Raw genomic sequence first — 25,581 nt, 5'->3', positions numbered from 1 at the left:
TCCTACTTTACTTCTTACCTTTTTCTTCTGTTTTTGCACAGCCAAATAAGGGTGACTCAGAGATACATTTCACTGCATGTTGTACTGTATGTGACAAATAAATCTCTTGATTCTTGAATCAATTTGGTAATTCCAGTTAGCCTCAGCACAAGTCCTGGCATGGCAGGGAGACGCAGATGCAGAGGAGAAATTATCAACCTGCACGTTTTATTAAGCAACAGCTGAACAACTGACAACTCCATTTCTAGGGAAACAAACAAAACTCAATTAAACAAAACGTTCGTTTTACAGTACAATACAAAACCTGGCACCTGCCAGTTACATTAGTTATAATTGTACCATTTTAGGTCTGCATATTGGGAAGAAAAAGGAAAAGAAAACACAAAAAGGACATTTTAGCATTCCTCTTTATCAGACAGTACTTTACAAATGGAGAAAGTCAGCATCAATATGGACACCCCACAAGAGTCACAACCCCCCTCCCCCCTTACCAGCTACAGCCTGGTCCAACCCAAGTGCATTGTGGGTAAACGGTTTAAAGACAAAGAAAACTTCTTATTCATGTGAATGACCGCTCTTCTAGTAAACTAAAAAAAACAATGTATTTATAACCAAACACAAATGCCGTTTCCAGATTTAGCCACAGCAGCCTGTGTCTTTGAAACCGACAGCAAATTCATGCTTATTACCATCCATCACGTTTTTCTAAAATAACGTAAAACATACATAACCGCGAAATAACTTAAATGGCATGCCTTATTAACACAAACTATAACATTCAGTTATCAAATCTGACAAAAAAAAAAACTTATTTTGGTTTTTTTCAAGTATTTTACTTTTAGCCTACATCTATGAAGCACGGTTATATCAAATGAATGCCACATTCTACACTGTCCAGTACAGATTACTTCATCGGTTGGATTTTAATAAGGTAACCTTAATTCTTACGCAGCTCACCTTTTAGGCTGTCAATAGCGGAAAAAATCCAAAAACCAGTAACGTCATTGTAAAAGTTGCCTTAAAATCAAAATTATCAACCGTCATGTGAACGTGCCATATGCACTACTTAAAAATGAAGAAAAAGTAAAACGAACACTCTCAAAAAGAAAATCGTATGGTTTGGCATTCATGCTGACAAAAGCAATATATTTACTGTATATATAGATATAACACTGGGATCGGTGTACCTCACAATGGACACTAACAGACTTTACTGGACAGACAGGTCCTGTGTAACTACACTAAAGTACTACACTCAAGCACACACTGTCAACTAATTTTCTTCCTGTGGCGTCCCAATCAGTCTTACACAACAGGCAAAGTCAACCCCTCCCCCCCACATTACACTGGTAACAGATCGTTTAAACACAAGGAACTCTTCAGCAAATCCACAAATTATATACATCAACTATCATAAGATATCCGTATAAATAAAATGTGAAGACTAATATATGAATGAGATGTTCGCGTTACACGTCCACTTTTCTCCTGTAAAAAGTAGTGCCAGAATGCAACAGCAAAAGAAATTAGCTTTGTCGGAAATATTGCACAACTAAAATGGTCAATCTGGGGAACGAAAGCAAACGAACATACGGATGAAAGTCTGTCCTTTCCTCGCCGCAAAGCTTACACTGAATTGCTAGACGTTTTGCTTCATTTATCACAAACATGACAAGACTTTTTTTCTTTCCAACAAAAATTAAAATAAAATAAAGAAATCCTTCAGGTCAGCCTGATACTCTCCCACAGAATGTCATCAGAAAGCTCTTGTATGGTGAAGTACGATCCCAACACGACAGCGCACAGTTCTGCATGGAGCGACGCACAGCCCAGAAATGCACCGTGTATGCCCATCCAGCGTGCCGTGCCGGATCGGGAGTAAAACCAGCCACCACCAAACGCGCAGGGAATGCGATGCCACCAAGAAACACGCAGGGAATGCGATGCCAAAAGAACATATAATGGCACATTTTACTCGTTTACACAGGACCGTGGTTGTGGTTAGCGGGTTGAGGTTGGGTTGCGGACCTCAGTGAATGGAACTGGGTACCACATGACACGAGGGGGGGGGGGGGGGGGGGTCAGTCGGCATGTTGGCGATACATAAATCTATTTAAGCGCATTTCAGTACACGGCACATATAAAGATCTTTCATGCCCCTGACAGTTTTCAGCCTTTGGCATTGATTTAGGGATCATTCCCCCTGCTTTCCTGATCTCCAGTGGTATTAAAGCATGAACCTGAGGAAACAAAATGATTCAATACACCTAATAAAACACTGCGGAGTCTGATATCTCTCTGAAATGCTCCCTCGTCTTACTCCACTGTGTTTCGTTTCATTCCCCATTACCTAATAACGCTGATCTCAGATCAGGGCTCAGGGAAAAGGATCGGACGGCAAAGAACAGCCACGAATGAGTGGCACGTCATGTGACCCGAAGCGCGAGCACCTGGACACCTTGTCAGCTGGCAGCACGCCGTAAGGAACAATGTGACACATTATGCAAATTAAAAACCAGTGTTCCCGGGTAGTCCGAAACGGTCCATTTTATGGGCTTTCATCAACTGCTCTTAAGGTTTATCTCTACAGTTGTCCGTGGCCTCAATCACACATCAATTACGAAATATAAAGGTCATATTAGTTATACGTTTAACATCCTCTCAATTGAATTTCATGGGCTAGGCACATTACAATGATACAATGGTATTTGACAAGTGTTTATATGGTGAAATGACAGGTGAAACATACAACCCCTGTACCTTGCTTACATGTCAAGAAAGACAAGTCAAATGTGCCTAGAAAAAAAAACAAAATCACTTCACAGAAGTGGCAGCTGCTTAGTATCAGAAAATCTATCTCCTAATTGCTCACCTCCTCCACACAGTCCAGATCAACTGTGCACCAAACCCTAGTTTTTACTACACTTCCATCCCACCATTTTACCTTTCAAATAAAACAGGCTAATTTACCTCCTGTCTCCCCCAAAAACATCTGTAAACAAGGTACTAAGATTGTTTAATGCTACATAAATGTAAAGGACTACCTACCACTACAATTAAAATATTATGGACAATACACAATTAAATAGATCTCACTAAAACAAAATCGTGAAACGTGTGTTAATGTGCTGAGCTGTATTTCCAGACAAATTCTGCAAACTCACACCTTCCAAGGAAAAAAAAAGTAAGACCATCTTTGACATTACTTTCTTCTTTTTTTGTTTCAAGTACTACCCTCGGGACCTTAAAAATAATAATAATAATAATAATAAAAAAAAAACATCATGAGGTTCAGTTTCGAAAGTTCAAAATGGTTGTTTAATGTCCATCTTTGACGCTCTGCAACCACTAAACCAGCAGGCCTAAACGAAAGAATCGCTGACCCAAAAATTCTGAAAGATGCATAACGTTTCAGTTCAAAACGTGACCTGTTTAGAGTAAAGCTAAAAACTGTAACCACAACGTTCTGATATTTTCAGACAGCTCACGACTTCAGTGCCCAGTAGTACGCGTAAGGTCTGTAAGTAAGCGACTCATAATTTTCAAGTATTACTGTTTTGTGTTTTAAAAACCAGACTGAAAAAACTAACAGTATTCATAGGAAACAAATCAAATGATGTAAGGCAGTCAGTAACGAGGACAGTCTAATTCCACTGGCCCCTGTAAGCCTGGCCAGCATCTATCCGCAAAACAGCCACGGAAAGAGGAGCCTGTGTCCCACAAGGTGACCGAAAATGACACGTCCATCACCTGCTAAACATCCAAAGTACCCATCCCACACTCCATTGCAGCTTTGGGTACAGCAGCTTGGCCACAATGGCTTTTCCACATCACGGTGCCCATCTCTTCCAGCAGAAGGTGGAGGCTCACTTCAGCCGCTGGGTGACATTGGCCAGAGCAACGGCGAAGGCCTGCACGGCTGAGAACGGGTACTGAAAATCCAGGATGTAGGCATTGCCGTCGATCCTGCCGAACTGCATCACCTACAAGTGTTGAGATGAGGAGATGGAGAAACATGGTTCAGCTGGCGACTATGGTGCATGGAAAGTTCCAGGGAGATCAGTGTATATTCACTTCATGTAACAATGGAAATGGAGTTTGAAAACAAAATGTTACATAGCTGTTCAAATACTTCTTGAGGTTATCATGTTCAATGTCGTGTTTTCTGCGGTCACCCTTCCTTTTGCCGCCACTAAGCAATGTTCCTTCAGTTTTGTTATGATTTGTTTCAAAATATGATCAGTTCAAGTTTTTCACCCATAAAATGTGCCTACAAATACTTTTTGAGTTATCACGCTAATGATAGCCTGTCTCTTTGCTATCACTAGGCAGCACTACTTCACTTTTGATGTGATTTGTCTCAAAATTTGATCAGTTCCAGATATTTACCTATGCAATGTGTCTGCAAAGATAGATAAAGATCCATCAAATACTTTTTGAGTTATTAACGAGATAAGTGTCTGCACCGATGGAAGGCCAATCCCAAAGTTGTATGCAAAAAAGTTTCAGAATTTTTGACGTTTTACTATGAGTCATTGGATATAAGATAAAATCCCCCCTTACCTGTCTTCCCTCCAGCTCGATCTGAAAGTTTTTGGCTGATTCCTGTGTGACCCTTCCCCCGAAGTCCAACTGGTAAACCTGCGTGGCTTCATTCCAGAGTGGCTGCTTGTTTGCCATGACGTACACAAAGCCTTGGCTGCCTAAGCCCCGGTCCTCCTTCTCGTTGGCCTTGCGGCCCTTGAAGTCATCCAGCTCGCTGGCCGTGCGTAGGCTGCGCTTGCTCTTCCAGCCCTTCTTATTCCCCTGGCTCTGGTTCAAGAGCTCATCGCCGCTGATGAAGAGCTCCGGCTCGCTCTCGGAACTATCCTGGAACTCATTAGTCTTGTTAAGCTTCTTGGACTTCTGTTGCTCTTTCTGGTTCTTGGGTTTCTTCTTCTCCCGGCCCAGCCTGGGGCTGGAGATGAGTGAGTTGAAGTCACCAAGCACGCGGCCCTCCTTCCTTGCCTTTCCCTCCGTAATGGCAGGCACACTGGCCTCCTCAGCACGACTATCTAGCCTTTTGCGGCTCTTCTTTCCGAATTTGTCGGATCTCTGTGGCACCGGACTCTCACTCAGGGACAGCACCTCCTGGAAGCTGTCTGTAGTCTCTGCTGCCACAGCTGCTGCTGCAGCTGCCACTGCCTCTGGGGGGCTTGTGGGGTTCGGAAGCTCAGCTGGGGGAGGTGGTGGGAGGACAGGCTTTTCTACAACCAGGTGGGACTTACTGGGCAGGGTTCCTGAGGGATTCTGCACAGGGGGGCAGGGGCTATAGGGGTTCCAAGGATGCAGGGCAATGGGGGGCAGCGAAAGAGCAGTGCAAGAGCTGGCCCCTGGGTACATTGGGGGCAGCTGGCAGCAGGCCAGAGTTGGGGGATACCCAGGTGGCATCACTATGGCAGGGTCCTGCTGAGGAAAGGGCAGGGGTGTCACAACTTCTTTGGGGGAGCAGGACTGAGGGGGAGGTGGCATGGCCTGCAGCTGGGGCCCACCATATGGATTGGGGGTTGTAGGGAAGGGTATGGAGACCTGATATCCACCAGCCTGGAAGGCCGCAGCACCACCAGGACTTGTAGGGGACTTAGGCGAGAGGACGAATGGCAGCCGGGACACGTCCACGTGTGGGGCAGGCCCGAGGAAGAGCGGTGGGGGCTTATGGGGCCCAGGGGGTGCGGAAAGGGTAGCCCGATCCTGGGGAATCCATATCTCCTCGGTAGTAGCTGGGTCCCACTGGTAAGGCGGGGGCCGCTTCACCGTAAGGCCAACTTCCCCCAGGGCCATGTGGCGCAGAGACTTCTCCAGCTGGCATTGCTGGCTGAGAGCCTCGTCCTCGGTGAAGGCTGAGTTGACGTAGTCCGTCCGGTCCCGGCTGCCATCCAGCGAACTCAGCAAGTTGTACGAGGACTGAGAGGTGAGAGGTGAGGCACTGCCAGAGTGCACCATTACCGTGCTGTGCTGAGCCGCAGCCCCTACTGGGAAGTCCTGTCGAATGATGGTCCCCCCGGTTATCCCGCTGCCCCCACCAACACTGGCTGCAGTCGCTCCTCCATTAGTGCCACCACTGCTGCATTGGCTACACGTGTACAAGGCTGTGGCGGTCCTTTGCTGGTAGGAGGCTGCTAGTGCACTGGCCTTGGACTTGGTAGGTAAGGTCCGTTGGGCCTCCATCATCTGGGAGGCCTTGATTACCACATCCCTCTCCCTGCCGTTTCGCCGCAGTGTAGCATGGATCAGGCTGCTGTCTATCCGCTGTATGGGGCTTCGCGCAGAACCTGTCTGATTGGCAGGATCGGGGTACGGGGGTGGGTCCCCGCTTGGAATTGAGTAGCGTGGCACTGTGAGCCGGTTGAGTGTGGCAGATGTATATGGGAGCTGCACCTTCTTACCTTCAGAGGAGGATGTGACCCTCAGGGTGGCAGAGCTGCCTGGGCCCTGCAGCGTGTACACGCTCTGGTTGCACACAAGCCTGGTGCGTGGCCGGCACACCTCTTCCACATTGCCGCTGCTGTCAAATGTGGTGATTCTCTCATAGCCCAGTGGAGTCTGGTACGGTGGGGCCGGTGGGTACAGTGAAAACTCGCTCTTCTTCAGGCAGAGGTCTACCGGCAGAGGTGAGGCACCAGCAGGAGAGGCTGCTGCTGCCACACCTGTAGGGTTGGTGGAGGCTGCTGCCATGGCGACAGCACCGGCTACTGTGCCTGGGTAGGGAGGAGGCGGATTCATCTTGCTGAGCTCCAGGGGGGCACTAAAAACCAAGGCATCGCCATCAGCGAGCTGCGGCACGGAGCGCAGCGGCTTGACCTTCAGCAGGTGTTCATGCTCCCCTCGATCTGTACTGTGGTCGCTGGAGGGGTGGGGCAGCTGCAACGTGCCCTGGAGCTGATGCAAAGAAGATGGGGGCTGGCTAGAAGGAAGTGGTGGGGGCAGCTGAATCTGAAGCTGTTGCATCTGCAGGTGGTGCTGCTGCAGTTGCTGTTGGTGCTGTTGCTGGATCTGCTGCTGCTGCTGTTGCATGTGCTGGATCTGCTGTTGGATTTGCAGCTGCTGCTGCTGGATCTGCTGATGCTGCTGCAGCAGCTGCTGTTGATTCTGCTGAAACTGTTGGTGCGTCTGCTGCTGTTGATGTTGCTGAGACTGAATCTGTTGCTGGGGTGGATGTTGCTGATGATGGTGCTGCAGCTGTTGAGTTATGTGTGGCTGCTGTTGGTGCTGGTGATGTTGATGCTGCAGTTGTTGATGCTGATGATGCTGCAGTTGTTGATGCTGCAGCTGTTGATGTAGATGTTGCTGCTGATGGTGGTGCTGATGTTGGTGTTGCTGATTTTGCTGATGTTGATGTTGCTGCTGAAGTTGGTGTTGATGCTGTTGCTGATGTTGGTGTGGATGTTGTTGCTGTTGATGCTGGTGCTGATGGTGATGCGGCTGATGATGCTGATGTTGATGTGAATGTTGCTGATGTTGCTGCTGTTGATGTTGCTGCTGTTGATGTTGCTGCTGTTGATGTTGCTGCTGTTGATGTTGTGGATGTTGCTGTTGCTGCTGCTGATGTTGTAGATGTTGCTGTTGCTGATGTTGTAGATGTTGTTGTTGCTGCAGTTGATGCTGTGGATGTTGCGGCTGCTGCAATTGATGTTGCGGATGTTGCGGCAGCTGCAATTGGTGTTGCGGATGTTGTGGCAGCTGCAATTGGTGTTGCGGATGTTGCGGCAGCTGCAATTGATGTTGCGGCAGCTGCAATTGATGTTGCGGCAGCTGTAATTGATGTTGCGGATGTTGCGGCTGCTGCAATTGATGTTGCGGATGTTGCGGCTGCTGCAATTGATGTTGCGGATGTTGCGGCTGCTGCAATTGATGTTGCGGATGTTGCGGCTGCTGCAATTGATGTTGCGGATGTTGCGGCTGCTGCAATTGATGTTGCGGATGTTGCGGCTGCTGCAATTGATGTTGCGGATGTTGTTGCTGCTGCAGTTGATGTTGCGGATGTTGTTGTTGCTGCTGTTGATGTTGCGGATGTTGTTGTTGCTGCTGTTGATGTTGCGGATGTTGTTGTTGCTGCTGTTGATGTTGCGGATGTTGTTGTTGCTGCTGTTGATGTTGCGGATGTTGTTGTTGCTGCTGTTGATGATGTTGAGAATGTTGTTGCTGTTGCTGCTGCTGCTGCTGCTGCTGAGGTCCAACCAAGAGACGTCCCATCTCCAGACCCCCAAATATCACTTGCCCAGGACTGGAGTACCTCGTGGGCACTGAATACTGAGCTGTCAGTGCTGTGTCCTGATTGTGGTCTGAGACACCTGCCACACCTGCAGTCGCGGTAGGATTTGTCAAGATGTCAAGCTGAACGTTCTGATTGGCTAACAGAGACTGGACTAGGCCGATACTCTGTGTGGGTGACATGGCCTGGGCAGGGCTATGAATAGGGGCAATAGGGATGTTAACGGTGCATGGGGGGTTGTCATCTGCCACGCCAGAAGGCCCCGTCACTGGAAAAATAAATTCAACACCATTATAAGCAAAATGGGCTCTTAAGTCATATCTACTTTATTACTACTTGTATTGCAGTTGCTGCTTTACACAAAGCACAAATAATATGTGGATTTTAGACCCTCACAATTAATGAAAATGTACTATTTACCATCATGCCTAAATATCAGCGGTTCAGCAATATAAGCCAACTGGCAGGGACTTCATACCTGGCAGATCATCCTCATCCTCACTGAAGACATTGGGGCTAAAAACAGGCAGGTTGATGTAGTCCATGGAGATCTTGCGCACCTCCGGTAGGTAGATGGTCATCTGCCGGGGTTGGAGGTGGAGCAGGCTTGTCTTGTAGATGACTGAATGGCACAGAGGATATTGTCAGATGGTTGTATAATTCACAGCCCACAGGTAACAATCATTACTGCGACAAATGCAAAGAACTTGAAATTATATCAATGGCTATTTGATCAAAGCAGAGATCACCAAGGCTATATGCCTCAGTGCCAGGGGCGCCTTAATGCATGGGCTTACCCAAACTGAGGCCCAGGGGCCTCCACTAAAAAGTAATACAAAAAAAAAAAAAAATGATTTTATATGTAAAGTTGCCACCTGTCATCCCCTATTGAACAATAAAATGTTGTGTCCCACTTTGAACCAATATAGAATGTGATGTCCTGTATTTTCATATCCAGACCGTGCGACCGATCCCCCCTAACATTTTAAAAAATCTAATGGTCCACCCCACCCTTAATATAAGCTTTAGTCACAACCCCTGTGGCACAGTGCGGACACGGATTTCTGGTCGCACCCCGCAACAGCTTGTGCGAGTGTTGTGCGGTGCTCGTAGATTTACCTGCTCCTAGGTTTGTGGGCAGGAAGGAGGCCAACCCCACAATCTTAAACTTCGTTCCCCAGATGTTGGATGTGACCTGAGCAAGGTAATTATGCTGCAAAGCAAAGAAGTTCCCATAGGTACAGATCGTAGCCTTGGTGGTAAAACACGTGTCCATAACAATCCCCACCCTAAACCCCCTTGGCAACAGCCAAAAGTTTCAATAAATACTGAAAATAGGAGGAATAAGGAAATAAGTCAAACAGGCAAGGCTGGGACCGGATGGAGATGCCCTCAACCCAGCAGGCATGCAGAGAGGCAGTACCTGAATGATGTCATCCAGTGGGAACTCCCTGCGTGTCAGACTAGGAGAGCCAATCGAGGGCTTCCGAATCGGTAACCGTGGTGAGCGGGATATTTCCTGTGTCGCTCGGGAAAGCTTAGGAGATTTTCTCGGGTCAATATTGATCCTGTTGGTAAAGGGACAGACTAAGTCTCTACAGAGAGAATAATTAATATAAACATCGGTCTGCAAAAGCATGCATCAATCAAAATGCATAACAGTTCATAGTAAATTATTAATTATGGGAACATTTTGGACTGTGGGGGCGGGGTGAGGGGGGGGACTGGAGTATCCGGAGGAAAGACGTGACGACACAGGGAGAACTTGCAAACTCCACATACATGGAACCCTGGTGGAGACTCGAACCCTGGTCCCAGAGGTGTGAAACAACAGAGCTAACCACTGCACCACCATGCCACCCCAAGCTGTATTTCCCTTCCCCAAGCAAAATGAGAATGGCAGAAAATAGTTCTTGAAGAAAAAAAAAAACGTTCTTGCCTGGGTAGCTTAGGCGACTTGCTTCCTCTGGAAATCTTTGGTGACTTCTTTCCGACCCAGTCATCACTCAGCTCGATGTCGCTGGAGTCGGAGCAGTTGCAGCTGTCGATCATGGAGGAGATGAAGCTGTTTCCATATACCTCGTCTGAAAAACAGACAGCCCAGTGTGATTAGGAGGAGCCTTATAAGGACACTCATAGCCGCAGTTCCCCAAGCCAACAGCAGGGGGCAGGGTGGCCTATTTCAGAAGAGACACCCATCCATCTGAAGCATGAACCATGCTGGGGTGAAAAACTAACTGCACATCCCAGGGGGGACCCAACAAGGCCACCACAATGTTCCGGTTTAGGCCCCAAAACATGAAAGGGGGCTCACCCGCCCTGCCGTCGGTCTTGGGGTCCATGATGACGAACTCGGGCCTCAGCTTGCTGATTCGCCGGCCCTTGAGGACGGGCACCAGGCCGCCCAGGTACTCCAGGTAGAGGGTGTAGCAGGGCCCGCCTACCTCGGGGTTATCCTCCGTACGTTTCATGGTGCAGTGCAGCCGCTCATTACCCGTCGTGGGATAGCTGACGAAGTCGCGCATGTTGTTGGGGTCCGGAATGGGCGGCTGCGTTGGCGGGGCGGGGCGGGGGTGCAGGGTCAGAAGCAAATCGTGGGGTATGTGAGGTAGTTCACAGCAGAGTTACTAGAGTTAACAAAAACTAAAACTATAATAAAACATTTTCGTAAACTGAACCGAAGTAACATACGAAAATAACATTTAAAAATACAACCAAGTGAAAACTATAAATTACGCAGCACCTGAAGGGACCTGTGCAAAAAAATAAAATGCAAGTCGTGAGTACGCGAAAGTGAGATTATCTTGCCCACAAGTCATGCACACGAGAATTTTTTTTGCACGGGAACCTTTAAGGGCTCCGTAATAAATACTGCTTCCAAAACTAACGGAAATGAAATAAAAACAAACGCCAAATAATTTCCGTTACCATTGTTATTATTATTTTGCTAAAGTAATGATTTGTTTATTTTTGATTATCATTAATAATACCTGGAAAATGTTTTGCCGATCTTGGGGACATTAGCACATAATGTGCACTATGCATTCATGCAGGATTCTCTAAAGATCAGACATATAAATTAGCTAAAATACTAAAACTTAATCTGAATCTAAAATACATAAAAACAAAAGAGGAACATATATTTAAAAATAAAACTTGTAAAATCACACTGAATCGAAACTGTATTTCAAATGAAAATGGGAAATAATATAAAATTAAACACTAAACTAAAAAAACAAAACTATAACACCACCGACCAACGGGAGTATATGGTAACTGGGTATTTAAAGGGAAAGTCCCGCTTAATGTGTTGGCAGTATGAGTCAACATGAGATTTCACGCCAGCATCTGGCCAGCATGTGGTCGGCGTTTGGTCGGTTTGCGGTCACTGCGCAGCAGACCTGCGCTCCAGTGCCGGACCTCACCTTGATGGTGGGGGCAAAGGCCGCCGAGACAAAGGCGCAGAGTCGCGCCGGCACGGTCAGTTTGCCGACGTCCTTCTCGTCCCGTAGGGCGCTGGCGATGCCCTGCTGGCACAGTAGCTGCAGGCTGGCCGCCCGGTGCTCCACCCGCACCACGTGCAGCGCCGGCCCACACGCCAGGAAGAGCCGCGAGTCCCGGTGGCCCCAGCACAGGGTGCTGATGGGCCGCTGGAGAGGGTAGGAGCACATGGGGTTAAGTTCCAGCTGTACTTACATCCCTTGGTCTGGGTTTCTACAGTGTGTTGCCTGCTAAGAGTCACCGACTCCAGGACCCCAAGGCTACGGCATCGTCAAACTGCTTATACAGATAAGCTTGACGCGGATGTTTTTAAATTAGCCACATCAGCTAAATCATGTGGATGACAGTTCACGTGGGATAAGGAGCCCACCTGAGCTGGCGTCTCCAGCGTGTAGATGTGCTCTCCGTGGATGTTGTAGAACTTCACGAGGGCGTTCCTGGGCAATGGAGGGGCGCACGTGGGGTCGGAGGTCAGGCCGTGCCTCTCCATGCCGGCCACCGCCAGCAGGTCCCCTTGGGAGCACCACTGTGCCACGACGTCTGCGTGCCGACAGAGAGGTTAGGAGCCGCCCCCCAGGAGTCGGGTACCCTGACACGCCTGGCCCAGTGGCCGGCCCACCTACCCTTGAGCCCCGAGCGGATGATGGCGGGGGAGAGGTCGTCGTAGTTGTTCATCAGGCTGATGTCCCCAGATGTGAAGCTGACAGTCAGCAGAGGCTTTAGGTGGTGCACTGCAAAGAGGCATTTTAATTCTATTATGGGGTCATCCGAGAGATTATCGTCATACTGAAAAATAATGAAGACTATCAAGTCGGGATTTTCCACCCTGCTATGAAGTCCGACTCGGATCAGCAAGCTAGGGGGAAAAGACAGGACAAGCACAGGCTTCTGTTGGCAAACACCGCGACTTAGCATCATGCGGCGTTTCCTCTTCTCGCTCTTTTCAGCACAGTAACCTTTTGTGGTTCCAAAACAAAAGTTTATTCAAGCTGTCAAGCTGAAGGCATCTGGGAGTCTTTGGGTTTTCACTACTGCCTTTCCAAGCAAGCTAACCTTGGACTACTGCTGTCAGCGGGCAGACGGGCCCACGTCAGCCAGCCTTGCCGGCGAACTTTCAACCGCGGCCGGAGGGGAAATCCTCTGTGAATTCGCTTTTGTTCCTGGTGCTGATATGCTCACATGGTTGCAGCCAGTTCAGAGTAGACCAACTAACCAGACAATGCTACTCGACGACTACTAATTATAGGCTGCTAGCTGAACAATGCTAAGCAGAGGACGCTATCCAGAGGATGCTAACTGGATGATGCTAACAGAGAACTTCTATTCAGAGGCTGCTAACTGAAGGCTGTTAATCAGAGGCTGTTAAGTGGATGATGCTATCTGGAAGTTGCTATTCAGAGGCTATTAACTGAGCAATGCTAACCCGAGGACACTAACTAGAGGATGCTAATCAAAGGCCGCTAACTGGATGATGCTAGTCAGAGGCTGCTAAACAGACAATGCTAACCAGACACTGACTGAACAATGGCAACTGGAGGCCCCTAAATGAACATTGCTAATCAGAGGCTGCAAAATGAACAATGCCAACCGGAGGCTGCTAATCAGAGGCTGCTAATCAGAGGCTGCAAAATGAACAATGCCAACTGGAGGCTGCTAACCAGTGTCCACTAATTGGATGATGCTGACCGGAGGTTGCCGATTGAATGATGTTATCCAAAGGCTGCTATTCAGAAGCTGCTAATCAGATAGCTTATTACCAAGAACACCATATGTAAGCCAGGCTCACAGCACAGGCCAGCTCCGCACATGCCTAGTCAGAGATGCTCATGAGTCACAAAATTAGAGTCCGAGTCAAGTCTCCATCGTGGTTTCAATTTGACCTTACTATTTACTAAAATTTAACCTCCTATTTGCTTTTTTTTTCTATTAGTAACTGATGCGACTAAATGACAATCACCACGTGAACAGTCCAAAAACTCTCAAAAAACATCATGATGAAGACATAACTTGAGCAGAACAGGTAAACTTTAATGTGTGACCACGCACACTCACACACACACCAATGTCGCTATATAACAACACAATGCAGGCAACGACTATTTCTAAGGGGTAGCAATCTAATGTACTCAGGGCTGTGCTTGGTTACCTTGGGGCAGAACATAATCATCCGAGTCGGTGTCGCTCTCGTTGCTGTCCTCCACCAGGAAGTTGGGGTAGTTCCAGGACATGCCGACGATCCCGTCCGACTCGTGTAGAAGAATGTGGGCCAGCATGCGGCCATGGCAGTCCATGACGATCACCTGGCCATCTGCCGTGCCGAACAGCACCTGCGGGAACGGACATCGACTGTTCTCTGTAGCGCCCAAGCTGCCCAGAACTTTCTGACACCCCCCCTCCCCCCCCCCATCAAATACCCATCCTTAACATTTTAGCTTGGCATGTGAGAGACAGAAGTGTGCAAACATTAATTAGTCAAAGCACCAATTAGTAAACTTGAGGCCTTAAAAAACCAGCCAGTCTCACTACCTCTGTCGGAAAAATTAATTTCACATGCAAGGGTCAATAACGACTCTGTTCACATACCCACGACAAACATGGTTTAAATATCGTCTCAGATATTTCTCTCCTTAAACACTGTAATAAAACATGTATTTGTTAAATTTTTCCACAAGTTTTAGGGTTCAGATTTTGCACTTGGTTGCAAGCTGAACATTTTCCTCTCTCTGTAACAGGCTTCATGTTACGGGTCTTAATGCGCCTTAAGCTAATGAAACAGATTTGAAGGCCCTTAGGACCATGTTCCTCGGGGGGGGGGGCATGGTGGTGCAAAGGCATGGTGGTGCAGGGTTAGTACAGTTGCCTCACAGTGTTGGGACCAGGGCTTGAGTCTCCACCCTGGTTCATCATTGTGAGGTTTCTTCCAGGGTCTCCAGTTTCCCTCCACAGTCCAAAAACGTACTAAGGTAAACTGCACTGCCCCCCTACTTTGGCTAATGGTTAATGCACTTTTTATTCCCCCCCCACCCCTCCTGGGGTGTGCTGCCCAGCACCAGCACCCACCTCCCAGCACCCGCCTCCCAGTACCTGCCTCCCAGCACCCGCCTGCCCTCCGTATTGAGACTCAAATGCTAAAATATGGACCCTGCGCGTTACGACTTTGCCATCTTGTTCATTTGACTTCCCCTGCTGGCCCATGGAGGATGAGCTCCTTCTTTACGTCTCGAGGTTTCGTCCTTCTAGGGTGTTTTTCTTAGCCACTGTCACCTCTGGCTTTCTCACTAAGGGCATGGGGCAGGGATGATGTAAGGCGCTTTGAGACAATGTAAATGCACTACACAAATAAAACTGAACTGAACTGAGCTAAATCAGAGTTGTCACATTATGCATAGGTGTGAATGGTGTTTGTGCCCTGCGATGGGTTGGTGCCCCATCCTGGGTGGTTCACTGCTTTGTGCCCGTAGGCTCCGGACCCCCGCGGACCCCCGCGATGGATGCGTTCTCAAGGACGGTCTTTAGCTGGCGACTGACTTTACGTGATACAGGGTGACGTGTCCTGTGGACCAGTCCAGTGCACATGATGCTTTTGTCCAAAGTTACGTACAAGTGAGAAAAGCGCGGGATCAGACGGTCAGCCAGTGACCCTGGAGCAGCAGAGGTTAAGGTCCTGCTACGTTAATTTTGCCAGCCACAGGATTCAAACCCACCACCTGGGCGGGCCGTACCTGCTGGTCGTCGGGCGTCCAGATGCCGCACGTGATCTGGCTCTCCAGGTTGATCTCAGAGGACCAGTGTCTCTGGCCACTGACCGAGCCCACCAGCACGAAGCCGTCCCGGTAGGAGATGAGGGCCTGCGTGCCGTCGTGGGACCAGGTAAAGTCACTAACCTGAGGGGGCAGAGATGAAATGTTCACGTGCTGGAACTGGTAGTCTGGACAAGCTCCGTTTCGGGCCTCACGATTAAAACCCAATCTGAGGCGAGCAGAGCCCTTACCTGAGCTCCACGGTCATTCACCAGCTCGACCGACCAGCGGCCCTCATACTGGATCCACACAAATATACCGCCGTCTGTGTCACACGTGGCCAGCTTCTGAAAGGGCTCGTTCCAGCGCACCAGCACCACCTGCGATGGAAAAGCAATCCCCGTTAAGACAACCACACCCCTCAGCCGAGCAGCAAGCAGAAGATCCCACCCACCTACCAATCATAGTCCTTCAAGACTGTGGCCACACCCTCTTGAAGCATAACCATACCCCTAATCATGTTAACTAAACCTTTCTAACCTACATGAATGACAGATACACAGCTAAAAAAATCTTAGTATCTTAATTAATCAAGCTTTATTTTGTTACTGTCTGATCCATTTGGGCAGAACAGGGAACTCTGATGTGATGTCAAAGTCTGAGATGTGGTTGGACCTCTGATGAAAGGCTCAAGCTGTACGGCAGCAAGTAGCTGGTTAAATCAACCGTGCCAGCAAGACCTGAAACCTGAGGAGATCCAACTGGGACCCCAGGCGAGAAACTCAACCTGACTTACTTCGTTGAGAACATCCGGCAGCGTAAATATCGCAGAAGTCGAAGTTCAGGAGGACACTAAGAATAGACACTAAGAATAGATGCTGATGCACCCCTCGGAGAGCAGAAGCACTCAGTCGATCTCCTGTATGCTTGGACAGTTTGAGTCAAGGGTCTTGACCACACAGTGGGCCAAACTACTGAAGCGATCTGAGGGGGGGAGCTCCCAGATGCCATGTGACGCAGCGCCCAGTGGGCCCCCTCCATGCCTTCTTGTGGTCACTGCACCAATAAGCAGCCACAGAAGCAGACTTACAGGGGGAGGATGGGGACAGGCCCAGTGTTAGCAGTCACAGGTCAAAAATTTAATTTAGCTCATTTACTACCTGGTCCGAAAATACCCAGCTCTGGTGCTTGTCGTCCTGCTACGGGCATCACATAGAACGGTCAGGCCACTGGGGAACCACAGCCTTCCGCTCAAAGTAAAAGCAGTTAAGCCATCAGGGAACCACAGCCATCCCCTTAGAGTAAGAGCGGTCAGGCCACTGGGGAACCACAGCCATCTGCTCAGAGTAAGAGAGGTCAGGCCACTGGGGAACCACAGCCTTACGCTTAGAGTAAAAGCAGTTAAGCCATCGGGGAACCACAGCCATCCCCTCAGAGTGGCCATAGCCATGTTCTAAGTGACCTCACTGTGTGCTCATCTATGACCAATAAACTCTAGACACACCATGACCAGTACATTTTACTACACTGTCCAAATAAAGTCAAATGGGGGTATGGAACATACATGAATGTCTATTTTTTCCATTTAAGATGGCTTTGCCTTGTTACATTAAAATTTCTGTTAACAAAATGTCATTATTATTATTCTACCACCATTTTAACCAGTCCGTAACCTGTACAAATAACTCCAGTTCAGTTGCTTCACTTTAGCAGAAACTCTGATGTAGAGCTTTAGGTCTGGCTGACACGCATGCATGCTCGCACACACACCATGAGCCGCTGTGGTTTAACAGGCTTAGGGTTTATTTAAAGGGCGCTCACTTCCGCCTGATCCAGTGGCAGAAACAGAGAGTCAGTGTCCCAGTGATGCAGAGGGAACAGTGTCATGCACTGTAGCAGGGGGACAGAACTTGTATGTAAACAAATGGACACTGAATTTCCCCTTAAGAGATATTACTGCACCAAAGGAGGAAAAAACATGCTGATCTCAGAAGCATCTGGTTCATCGACAAAATTAAAGGGCACATTGACCTGGACTGTGGAAAGTAAGAAACGCAAAGATGTTTTAAGATGCTTCTATTTGACATTCCGCGTATTTAAATAGCGCAAAGGAGGGACGGGGTATGAGCCACACTTTTAGGAACCTGCATCATTACCCGCAAGGGGAAGGGGGGCAGCTACGAGAGCTTCAGCGCGTTAGGGGCCGAGCCATCCATGCCATCTCCGGGGTCCTGCCCGGTTACGGCCAGCATCTGCGTGACAACCAGCGGACTGCCGCCAGTGCATCGGGGACGATGATGTAAACCAGAGCCTCAGGCCGGCATCTGCAGTGAGGCCAGAAGAAGCCAAAGGGGGAGGTAGACTACCTGCCCCCCCACCCCCACCCCCACCCCCAGTGAGGCTGCAGATACAGAATGCTCTCCATTCGCAGGACAGGGACATCTCTCAGACAGAGAAGGCCTGGCAGGGGGCGAAACCCAGAAACACGGAATTCATAATGCAGGCACATGCCTTGGCTGACCTGCCCCCGGAACCTGCCTGTCCTACTCCTCTTGCAGCTAATCAGCAGCTGCAATCAGACAAGCCAATCAGATAAGGCCAAACCCTCACACTTCAACTGATTTTTAAGTGGCACGGAAAGATTAACAGCATTGTTTTGCATATGAACGTACAACCTGCATGACTTCTGCGTCCGAAATGACATTTACATACCAGCTGGGCGATATAATCACACACACGCACAAACTCCACATAATCATATCTTTATGGGGACCATCCATTCATTTCTACGGGCAAAACCTTAATCCCAGCCATAACAACCTTAACCCCTACCCAGTCCTAATTTTAACCTTAAGTAACCAAATAAAATGCAAGACATTTGGCTTTTTAGTTTTTTGATTGTAGTCACCGGTTTTAATGAATTGAGGTTATCCTTATAGTAAATATCCCCCAAGTTAAAAGTAACAGCTTTTTATCATCCTGTGTTATCATCTCGTCCCCATGTAATAACACACACACACACACACACACACACACACACACACACACACACAGATAAATTACTTTGATTATTAGAACTGAATAGAACTGATTTTTATTAAGTTATTAGAGTAGCATAGAGATTAATTACTGAAAAAGGAATGGCATTCATTTTAATTATAATCCAGTGCTGGTTAAATTCCCATCCAGAGGGGACCAGAACCCAGGGAACAGCACTCCAGCAAGAAGATGCCCCCAGATGGACCCTTCCCCTGCCTCGGTGGCCCGCCGCCATTGCGGTCGGCCTGCAATAGCACGCGGGCTAAGATGCGGGTCCCACAGGCGCCTTCCATCAGCCCGCCAATTCTGGCAAGCTTGTGAGAGCAAAGCTCTGATCGCGCACGGCAAGACACCGCGAGGAGCCCCAGGCAGTCCGGCGGACTCTACATGCGAGGATGGGCAGCGGCACCCTGAAGGGACAGCTGCAAATGGACTGCAGGGAGAAAACGGTCATCCATCCATCCATCCACATTACCCCTGCTTATCCAGCATGGGGTCATCTAGGGTAGTCCTCATGTTAACCCTAATTCATCCATGCATGTACTGTATCCAACCTGATCAGGGTCACGGGGGAAGGGGATCTGGGGTCTCTAACCCAAATTCAAAACCCTCGTAAGCCGTCCACACCCCCAAGTTTATTAAGCAGATACAATAAGGGCGGAGTGACTGTTGCTAACCTAAGCAGTTTCATTCGCGAAAACATGGTGAGGCAAATGGAGCGTTTAGAAGGCAGAAGGATTCATGGGCGAAAAGCGACCGGATGCGATCTCCGTGTGCAGCCCAAGAGAGGGACGCTTTTCAGCAGGCACCGTGCCACCCCTGCGCATGTCAGCTTCAACAGGCGCCGTGCCACCCCTGCGTATGTCAGCTTCAACAGGCACCGTGCCACCCCTGCGCATGTCAGCTTCAACAGGCGCCGTGCCACCCCTGCGCATGTCAGCTTCAACAGGCGCCGTGCCACCCCTGCGCATGTCAGCTTCAACAGGCGCCGTGCCACCCCTGCGCATGTCAGCTTCAACAGGCGCCGTGCCACCCCTGCGCATGTCAGCTTCAACAGGCGCCGTGCCACCCCTGCGCATGTCAGCTTCAACAGGCGCCGTGCCACCCCTGCGCATGTCAGCTTCAACAGGCACCGAGCCACCCCAGCGTATGTCAGCTTCAACAGGCGCCGTGCCACCCCTGCGCATGTCAGCTTCAACAGGCGCCGTGCCACCCCTGCGCATGTCAGCTTCAACAGGCGCCGTGCCACCCCTGCGCATGTCAGCTTCAACAGGCGCCGTGCCACCCCTGCGCATGTCAGCTTCAACAGGCGCCGAGCCACCCCAGCGTATGTCAGCTTCAACAGGCACCGTGCCACCCCTGCGAATGTCAGCTTCAACAGGCACCGTGCCACCCCAGCGTATGTCAGCTTCAACAGGCACCGTGCCACCCCTGCGCATGTCAGCTTCAACAGGCACCGAACCACCCGAGGGTATGTCAGCTTCAGCAGGCACCGTGCCACCCCTGCGTATGTCAGCTTCAGCAGGCACCGTGACACCCCTGCGCATGTTAGCTTCTCCATGGCTGCACCTTGCTCTCACTGACTACACAGTCCCACCATCCAACACTTAACACGCATTTGCCTTAAAAACGTAATCATATGTCTTAAAAATATTTCATTATACACTGACTAAATAATAATAGGAATCCATTAATAACAGCAAAACCAGTTAGTACTTCTTCACAGTAGCTTTTGGTCACAAATCACACTTTTGTCTAAAATCAGTATTTGACATCCTTTCATGTATAAATCATACACATTCTTTAATGTAAAACTGGTTTTGACACATTATTAGACACTGTAGTAGGGTTTTAAGTCCCCTTACTGGACCAGGGTGATTAAGCCTGGCGCTGAGAGCAAACAGTAAAAATGTAACCTCACTAGTAATGGTTAAGCGACTGGAAGACTGATCACTCTCTCACCTCGCTGTTGTGTCCCCTCAGGTTGAAGTTGATTCTCTGCGGCGTGCTCCGGTCCCGTCTGCAGTGGCTGGAGGTGAAAGTGACCCCGACGACCCCCCTCCCATTTCCCGTGGCGAGCCAGCCCTCCTCGTAGTAGCGCCTACGGCACACGGGCTTCTCCTTCTCGCTCTTAGGCACGCGGCCCTTCCAGGACAGGCACAGGATATTGGAGTCGCTGCAGAGAACGGCGCCATGCTCCACCGCCGCGAACATCCCTCCTTGAGTGACCGGGGCCCCCAAGTGGTGGGAGGGAGCCGCAGGGGAAAGATCTGTCTTATAAGCCTAACTCGGCGTGACTGGCTTAGCGCTTGCGGTGGACCGGGTCAGTGCTGGCACCCCGAGCGGAGGAGCGCTGCATAGTAATAAGCCGGGATATCCCAGACGACTCGAATGCCACGCCGAACCGAGCACCTCAGGGTCTACCCAGAGCAATGATCGAACTCGAAAATGCCTGAGAACATTCCATTAAATCCAAAGAGGATAGACGGCTTCCTACTGAGAGTTTATGGGTGCAGAGACGTTTGACAGAAGCTTTTAAAAATTGCATAAATAAAAGGCACACTATTCAGGTCATTCTGATGCGTTAAAATGTAGCAAAGTCACATCTACCAAGGATCCCAGCATACAAACCTAATTACGCGAAGACATTGGGATTTCTCTAGATGACCTACTGTCAGCTGTTGATTTTTTAAAATTCAAGGCGATGGCAAATTTTTTACAACTAATCTAGAAAACCTTAAGCTATGCAAATAAGGTTATGCGAATGTACAGTCTTCCATTCAGTTGACCATAAAAGCACAGTTAAAAGCTGACAGTAACTTGATAGGAATCTTGATTTCATACAATAAGTAACTGACAGAGGTAAACACTTTAGTGACAGTGCATGACGTAAAAAAAAAAAAAAAAAAAAAAAACAATTCCTGGATTTTCCTGTCCTCGCGGTTCCCAAATCCTTTAAATTGCACCTGAACACTCTGGCAACCGAGCTTGTCTCACGCTGCTAAACAAAAAGCTGAATTCGATCTCAGATGTTCAGCAGATTAAAATCTAAGCCTAAAAAATACCCAGGCAACATCCTGTGTATGATAGCACTTGTCTTATCCGTCCCTGGACGGCTCGCCTGCTGTGTCAATGTCCGCCCTGTCCAAGTCAACTTGAAACAGTGTGTCAACTGTCCATCCGCAGGAATGTCCCTTCGCTTGGCAACGTCATTACGTCACCCTGCTCGCCACCAATCAGCGTCGGGAATCCCTTCGAGCGTTCTGTGACAAGACAAAAACATTACTGGTTGTTATACCTGTAGTAGGGAAAGACCCCCCGACGACCATAATGATAATGATAATCGGGGACAACCCCACTTGTTTTGTGCATTAATCAACTAAAACGCCTCTAGACCTGCGAAAGCGTCGCACGATAAATGTCAAAAGACGAGCGTATATCGTTCAGCTAACAGCCCAAACCAATGAGCCGACCAGGCTTTACTGATCTCCCTGCGTACGTGTTGATATAGCTAGAATTTTTGAGTACGTGACTTTTGAGTGTTTTGGGTCATTTAAGGCAGGACGATGTAATATAACACAAGTGTAAAGCAACACGTATCACTGATCTAAACAGAATCTAACAACAAGGATTCTGCACAATAGTAAATAAATGATAACCGACATCGCATCAAGAGGAACCATAATATTTTTGCATAACCAAAAAAACTGTGTAATTAGCGACTTATGTGAAATTCCCGTAGAAAGAATCGGCCTCAAATATTAATTGTCAGCATATTGCAGCAACTAGTCTTGCACTTTACATTCACAAATAATTTTAATAATAATGTTCGGACAGGCCGTAGCCTTTCTGATTGTAGTTAAATGAAAAACAAACGAAAAAAACACCTGCAAAAATGGATTGCGAATACAGATCTACTAAGCTAACAATCATTGCTAGATTTAGTCCAAATTTAGAAAATGTTTATTGAAAGATAAAACATCCACACCGTGAAGATGAGAATACTAAATATGATTAGCTTGCTTACTCTCTACACAAATAAAAATGGTACAATTTTAAGAATTGTAATGTATTATTTCATTAAACGGCACTTTTACTGTGCACAAGCGCAATATATTGGTAGCTGGGCTGGCTTGCTAATTTAAAATCCCGTTTTTACGCTTCTTTCAATAGCCAGAATGCTACGGTATATCGCCAGGGATTTCAGAAACATAATTTCTGTAATTATAGCGGAATTAAATTAACCAAATCGTTAATGCAGCGAAACAAGGTTAGGGAGAATTAATTAACAGATACTTGATGAAAATATTTCTGAATAACAATCAATCGCTTACCTCTCGTCTCTTGTGTTGGTGCCACTCTGCTGGGCCCACTCCGGGGTCACGTGATGGTCACATGATTTGTCGGTCGCCATATCACAAACCCGGTTAATAGGAAAAATGCACTGTTCTTTTGAGCGGAGTAGATATTGTCAGTATATGTAAAACCTTTTTTTTTTTTTTTTTTAAATAAACCAGCACTTCGTAATTTATAGTTACAGTCAGCAGTTCTGGTACTATTTATAGTTCAGTTTCTACATTAGAAACGGCAGCATTTGATACTTTAAGGTAATGAGCTGCAAGAAAATAACCCACAATATTTTAAAATAGCACTGACTTTGGGACTATAATTAAATGAAAAATAAACAAAAATCAGCTGCAAAAATGGATTGCGATACAGACCTACCAAGCTACCATCATTGCTAGATTTAATCCAGATTTAGAAATTGCAGTGCGCAGCTTAATGAGTACAAATGACCAGACAAAATAACTTCTATAGAATTAAACACTAACAGTTATTACGTGACAAAGTATTGGATAATGTTACGGGATAATGATTTGACCTAAGCAGCTTGTTGCACGTGAACATCTTCATAAATAGAGTAATTAGGTATAGGTACAAGACAGACTTGATAAAGACAATTGAAATGAATCAGAAGAATCCTCTTTACTTGATGTTTTGTATTGCTGCATTTTCTAGCTGTAGGTAATGCACCTCCTGACTGTAAACCCTCACATACCTCAAAGGGTGTCACATTTCCCGAAACTTCCCAATAATAAGATTCATGAAACAGACAACAAAATTAAAACATTGGGTGTTTAATTCATTTAACACATATGAACAGACAGTAATGAACATTATGTTTGTGTGTAGCTGTAAAAAAGCCACAATAGGTAGTTGATTTTATATTCCAAACTTCAACTGGGTAATTCATTTTAAAAAAACTAATTTAAATACACTATCCAACTGAAGATGACCAAAATGGTACAGTGCATCAATACAGAAATAGAGAGAAACACAGCTCATATACTGCGCAAACCACAAATCATAAAGATTTCCACTTGGAAAAAACCATGCTCTCTGAAAGGAGCTCTTCCTTGTTGTAAAGCACATTCCTTTACTTCTGGGTAATGGGAAATGAGTTCTGGTCCATCAGTTCCCCTACTTTCTCTTGAAGAATCTGAACTACTTCTGCCAGAATGAAGACATGCGTGTCGTCAAGGTCCTGAATGATGAATTTCTTCCCCAGGGCCGAGGTTTCATCCAAGTATAAGAGGAACTGCTTCATTGCAGGGTCACTGTTTCACAGGGGTAAGGAACAAACTCACAGTCAGAGCTCCATCAACATTCTACACAAAAGATGAAGTATTCATTCTACAAAGAAGGTTCTCCCCCCTGCACCCAGGGCAAACAGCTGTCTGTTGCTCTCCCGTCTCCGACTTGCGGCTTTATTTATGACAAGACATTACGCATCTTGTGGGAACATTGCTATGACAGGCACTATGGAAATTTTCCATTACGTGATTTTTTTCAAAATAAAATAACACACTAAAAATGGTCCCAGTAGTCTCCTTAGTTGAAACTCTTTTATAAAATCCGTATGAGTAAGTTTATTAAAAAATATGATGTTCCTTTGGGTAAAGGGAAGCAATTCAAATACTTAAAGAAACAACTACGCCATGATTCTCATAGTTGTTTAAAATAGCTCATTTAACATGTACGCTGAGCAAAACCTTATTTAAACACGTACGTTTTGCAATAATAAATAAGGCAGTAGGCTGTACGCACCACTCAACAAGAACCCCCTTCAGAACATTGACCATATTTGGGAATATCCGCACCGGACTGCAGAGAAAAGCTGCTTAATTTGCTCCGGCTGAAAACAAATGTAAAGAAACGAATAAAATTAGTTAATGAGAAATGAAGACGACAAACAAGATCGCCTGGCTAGCACTGGAAGGCTACCGAGCCGACAAACCAGTCAACCACTCTATCGATAAATATCGTGCAGGGCTTGTAAAATAATCTACTAGTTATGTAGAAAATTTTGCTAAAACTGCTGCAAAATAAAGCAAGTTAGCCTCAGGTAGCTAGATAATCGTCCGTACTGTCTGATAATACTAACTCGTTCATTTTAGATATCTCGAAATGCTTTTTTACCACTAAACTACAGAGAAACTTCTGTTACCAACATTGTAGAGATAATAAATTATGGTACAGAAATATTATTTACATGTTCAGCTGGCTACCGGCTTGTCATCGAGACCCCCAAGCTGAACCTGCGACTAGCATTGTGGGTAGGACGGGTCACATAGAGGGACTAAAAGGACCGCGTTTCTTTCGCGTTGGTGAGAAAAAAAAATCGTACCCAACAGCCAAGCTATTCATCACGCGATCACAGATCCTACTGTCGACAACCCTGACGAAAAGTACACGTTTACTTTTAAGAACATAAGAACTATACAAACGAGAGGAGGCCATTTGGCCCATCGAGCTCGCTTGGGGAGAACTTAACTAATAGCTCAGAGTTGTTAAAATCTTATCTAGCTCTGATTTAAAGGAACCCAAGGATTCAGCTTGCACTACGTTATCAGGAAGACTATTCCATACTCTGACTACACGCTGTGTAAAGAAGTGCTTCCTTAAATCCAGTTTGAAATGTTCTCCCGCTAATTTCCACCTATGGCCACGAGTTCTTGTATTTGAACTAATGCTGAAGTAACTATTCGG

The 25,581-nt window shown here is 47.2% G+C and overlaps 2 protein-coding genes across 3 annotated transcripts; both read right to left on the bottom strand.

Annotated features, from left to right (window-relative positions):
- Window positions 1-186: 186 nt before the first annotated feature.
- On the bottom strand, window positions 187-22,976 carry tulp4a (TUB like protein 4a). The gene is made up of 15 exons (XM_023806924.2): window positions 22,866-22,976; window positions 20,494-21,794; window positions 15,744-15,872; window positions 15,475-15,636; window positions 13,899-14,079; window positions 12,376-12,483; window positions 12,123-12,292; window positions 11,677-11,901; window positions 10,566-10,800; window positions 10,191-10,335; window positions 9,675-9,819; window positions 9,371-9,464; window positions 8,730-8,873; window positions 4,564-8,519; window positions 187-3,983 (listed from the first exon to the last, which is right to left on the bottom strand). Exons 2-15 carry the CDS (start codon window positions 20,743-20,745, stop codon window positions 3,867-3,869), a joined length of 6,063 nt encoding a protein of 2,020 aa, XP_023662692.2. The 5' UTR covers window positions 20,746-21,794; window positions 22,866-22,976; the 3' UTR covers window positions 187-3,866.
- Window positions 22,977-23,653: 677 nt separating this feature from the next.
- On the bottom strand, window positions 23,654-25,207 carry gtf2h5 (general transcription factor IIH, polypeptide 5). 2 transcript variants are annotated; one of them, XM_023807043.2, is made up of 3 exons: window positions 25,085-25,207; window positions 24,640-24,727; window positions 23,654-24,149 (listed from the first exon to the last, which is right to left on the bottom strand). In XM_023807043.2, exons 2-3 carry the CDS (start codon window positions 24,672-24,674, stop codon window positions 23,969-23,971), a joined length of 216 nt encoding a protein of 71 aa, XP_023662811.1. In that variant the 5' UTR covers window positions 24,675-24,727; window positions 25,085-25,207; the 3' UTR covers window positions 23,654-23,968. The 2 variants fall into 2 exon arrangements, with proteins under 2 accessions (XP_023662811.1, XP_023662812.1); XM_023807044.2 differs by having other exon boundaries at window positions 24,977-25,129.
- Between the last annotated feature and the right edge of the window lie 374 nt (window positions 25,208-25,581).

The sequence above is a fragment of the Paramormyrops kingsleyae genome, chromosome 19 (genome assembly GCF_048594095.1).
Source record: "Paramormyrops kingsleyae isolate MSU_618 chromosome 19, PKINGS_0.4, whole genome shotgun sequence".
Taxonomy (NCBI): Eukaryota; Metazoa; Chordata; class Actinopteri; order Osteoglossiformes; family Mormyridae; genus Paramormyrops; species Paramormyrops kingsleyae.
The sequence above is the reverse complement of the archived record's forward strand: the minus strand, read 5'-3'. Positions and strand labels throughout refer to the sequence as shown.

What these genes read in the sequence shown, in the direction of transcription:
- tulp4a (XM_023806924.2), bottom strand. Translation starts at nt 20,745, where the DNA reads ATGTTCGCGGCGGTGGAGCATGGCGCCGTTCTCTGCAGCGACTCCAAT. An exon ending in TGAATGACCGTGGAGCTCAG is followed by an intron (nt 15,637 to 15,743) that starts GTAAGGGCTCTG and finishes CTGCCCCCTCAG; the next exon opens with GTTAGTGACTTTACCTGGTC. An exon ending in TCGAGCTGGAGGGAAGACAG is followed by an intron (nt 3,984 to 4,563) that starts GTAAGGGGGGAT and finishes CAACACTTGTAG; the next exon opens with GTGATGCAGTTCGGCAGGAT.
- gtf2h5 (XM_023807043.2), bottom strand. Translation starts at nt 24,674, where the DNA reads ATGGTCAATGTTCTGAAGGGGGTTCTTGTTGAGTG. An exon ending in AAGGGGGTTCTTGTTGAGTG is followed by an intron (nt 24,150 to 24,639) that starts GTGCGTACAGCC and finishes CCTGTGAAACAG; the next exon opens with TGACCCTGCAATGAAGCAGT.